This window comes from Mesitornis unicolor, unplaced genomic scaffold (genome assembly GCF_000695765.1).
Source record: "Mesitornis unicolor isolate BGI_N332 unplaced genomic scaffold, ASM69576v1 scaffold32925, whole genome shotgun sequence".
Taxonomy (NCBI): Eukaryota; Metazoa; Chordata; class Aves; order Mesitornithiformes; family Mesitornithidae; genus Mesitornis; species Mesitornis unicolor.
In genome coordinates, this window is record NW_010185366.1 from 1,564 (window position 1) to 4,362 (window position 2,799).

Here is a 2,799-nt window from a genome sequence, read left to right on the forward strand (position 1 = left end):
GGGTTTGATCTCCAGCCCCAGCCACTCGTTGGTGCTGAGGCTGGAGGTGAGGGGCAGCGTTCCCAGGAGGTCAGTGTTGAAGATGCTTAGGTCCAAGGGAGCTTTCAGGAGCTCAGGGCTGGCTTTGCAGGCCAAGGGAGCACCTGGAGCGCCGTAGCTCAGCAGAGTGGGGGCTTGGAGCCCCACTTGGCTGGAGAAGTCCCAGGCAGTGGGGTTCCAAGGGGCTTTCCATGGAGCAAGGTCCTGTGCATGGCTGCGAGGGTGCTGGGATGAGTACTGCTTCAGATACCCTTTGGCCACAGCCAGCTCCGAGCACTCCATGACCAGCACGATGTCGGCGCTGCCCATGCCCTGCGGGGATCCCGCACAGCCCAGGGAGGGCACCCCCTCAGCCAGGTCCTGCCTCGGCTCCACTGTGCCCTTGGACTGCTGCAGGTAGCCACGAAACTCCACATCCTGCTGGCTCTCCTGGCTGGTGGCAGGGGAGAAGCCGAGCTCCTCTCCATGAGGGTGGCCTCTGTGGGGCTGACATTCCCATGGCTGGACGAGCACATGGGGCAAGGGGTGTCCAAGCCCACACCACTGTCATCGCCGGTGGGCAACTGCTGTTTGTAGCCCCGGGGCTCGTGGCCGGAGGAGCCGCTCAGTTCGGAGGAGAAGGAGGCGCGCAGGCAGATGCCGCTGTCGGTGCTGGTGCTGCTGCTGTCTGCCCCCAGACCCAGCAGACGCAGCCGGTCCTCGGGCCCCGCCGGGAGCCCCCAGCCCTTCTCTGGGGGCAGCTGAGCCATGTCCGGGCTGCCATCCTGTCGGGGCTCCTTCTGGCACAGGAAGAGCTGCTGGACACGGTCTCCGTCTGGGATGCCTGAGGACGAGGGCTCCTGCTCCACCCAGAGCGAGCTCTGCTTTATGAAGGATTTCTGGGAGGGAGAGAACAGACAGGGGTGAGCTGTGCTTGGTCCCCCTTTGCGGCCTGCCTCTCCCCACAGCTACCCATCCCCTTGTGCCAGCCTTACCAGGACGGACGGTGGCCTCATGGGTTTCTTTATGTAGGTGCAGACCAGCAGGATCCCCAGGAGGCCCAGGAGCAAGCGGCTGATGAAGGAGGAGCCGACCATGCTCAGGACAAGCTCTGCGCTCCCTGCAGGAGAGGACATGCCCAGGTGAGGGCGGAAAGGCAGAGTCCTCGGTGCATAAAACACAGAGGCCGTGGTGCAGGACCCCTGCATCCCGCTAGGCCGCACTTACGATCCCTCTCGGCGGTGGTGACGCACTGCTCGGCGGTGCGTGTGGCGCGGCTGGGCCGGCTGGACACCACGGGCTCCACGCTGACGCAGTACTCGGTGTCCCAGAAGAGGTTGGTGATGTTGAACTCTGGGACATTCTTCATCACTTCGTACTGCAATAAGCAAAACGCAGGCTGGTACCCGAGCCTTCTCCAGCCCCTGCGGGAGCGCTGGGGCCTGTGCCTTGCTCCCTTCTCCTCCTCCTCTACTGTCCCCTGAGGAAAGTCCCTGGGACATTTAGCAATGCAGCTGATGAGCCCAAAATCCCAACAGGAGTTGGGGAACCTACTGCAATGAAACACGCAGAGAAATCTCTCTGCGATGTTAACACTGCGAGAAAGATCAATATTAAGTTTTACAGGAGACTGCGCTTTAAAAAATGTGGGTTTTTTCGGCTTGAGCAGCAGCACTGCGTGTGACAGATGGGGACAGCAGGGGACCAGCAGCTCCTCTCACCGTCCGGTTGTTCTGCGTCCTCCTGACGTACACCCGGTACTGCCTCAGGTGCTTGTGGATGCTGTCGTACTTCACGCTGAGGTTGCCCACCCTGAAGAGCAGCTGCAGCTGCACGTGGATGGTGTTGCCCGTCACCGAGAGGCTCTGGCCCGGCAGGCGCAGGTGAGCTGGAAACAAGACAGGTGGGAGAGCGCGTTAGGGTTTTCCCCCTTCCCCATCGTCCCCATCAATCCCCATCTCCATCATCCCCATCCCATCCCACAGCCCAGCTGCCCTACAGGAAGGTGTGAAGAGAGACATCCCTGCTCCCATCTATCCCAAAGTTCTTCCCAAGCAGTTTTGGCACCCTGACCTCTGCCATTCTCTGCCCCATGGCCGCAGGGTGCAGGCAGGCATCCAACCTACCTTCCTGCATGGAGAAAGCGTTGGTCCTTTGCCACGGGGACGTGTGGTTTCCAGACACGGCCCTGACCCGTGCGTAGTAGCGCTGGGCAGGATCCAGGGTGTAGTACGTGAGGTCGCAGGAGTGCTCCAAAATCTTGGTGCAGCTTGGGATGGATGTCCAGGAGAAATTGGTGCCGTAGCTGCAGGGAGAAGCGCCCGGGGTGAGAGCAGTGCGGGCAGGTGACAGCGACCCCGTTGTCCCCGCTGTCGGTATCAGGTGCTGGGTGGTGACCAAACCCCCTGCGCCCCTGTTGTACTCACACTCCGAGCTCCACTTGGTAGTGGATGTCACCGCGGGGGCTGTGTCCCGGCTGCCACCGCAGCAGGTGGTGCCCGATCTCCGCATCAAAGCGCACGTGGGTGGGGCTCGCCAGCTTCTCCCCTGGGGACCGAAGGCAAGCGTTGGGTGAGGATCCACGGCACATCCTGTCCCATCTTGTCCCATCCCGCTTGTGGCCATAGGAGGTAGGCAGGGCTCCTTGCGATTCCCTCCTCAGTTGCTGGCCTGGAGCTTGAACCTTTGTATTCAGCTGTCACCACCCATCCACCCAAAAAGCGCAAGGATTTGCTCAGACCTGTCCCATTTTTCAAGTTTCAGCATTTGCTCATCTCCCTC

At 61.4% G+C, this 2,799-nt stretch overlaps 1 protein-coding gene across 1 annotated transcript in view; it reads right to left on the reverse strand.

The window, feature by feature from the left end:
• The window catches only part of IL10RA (interleukin 10 receptor, alpha), a gene marked incomplete at its 3' end in the record, with an annotated part of 3,311 nt that continues 512 nt past the window's right edge, over nt 1-2,799 (reverse strand). Inside the window, exons 2-8 of the mRNA XM_010184819.1 lie at nt 2,445-2,565; nt 2,145-2,323; nt 1,740-1,906; nt 1,246-1,396; nt 1,014-1,138; nt 531-917; nt 1-498 (exon numbers count right to left, since the gene is read on the reverse strand). Of these exons, the coding sequence (XP_010183121.1) occupies nt 1-498; nt 531-917; nt 1,014-1,138; nt 1,246-1,396; nt 1,740-1,906; nt 2,145-2,323; nt 2,445-2,565 (1,628 nt within the window). The remainder of the gene's footprint in view (nt 499-530; nt 918-1,013; nt 1,139-1,245; nt 1,397-1,739; nt 1,907-2,144; nt 2,324-2,444; nt 2,566-2,799) is intronic.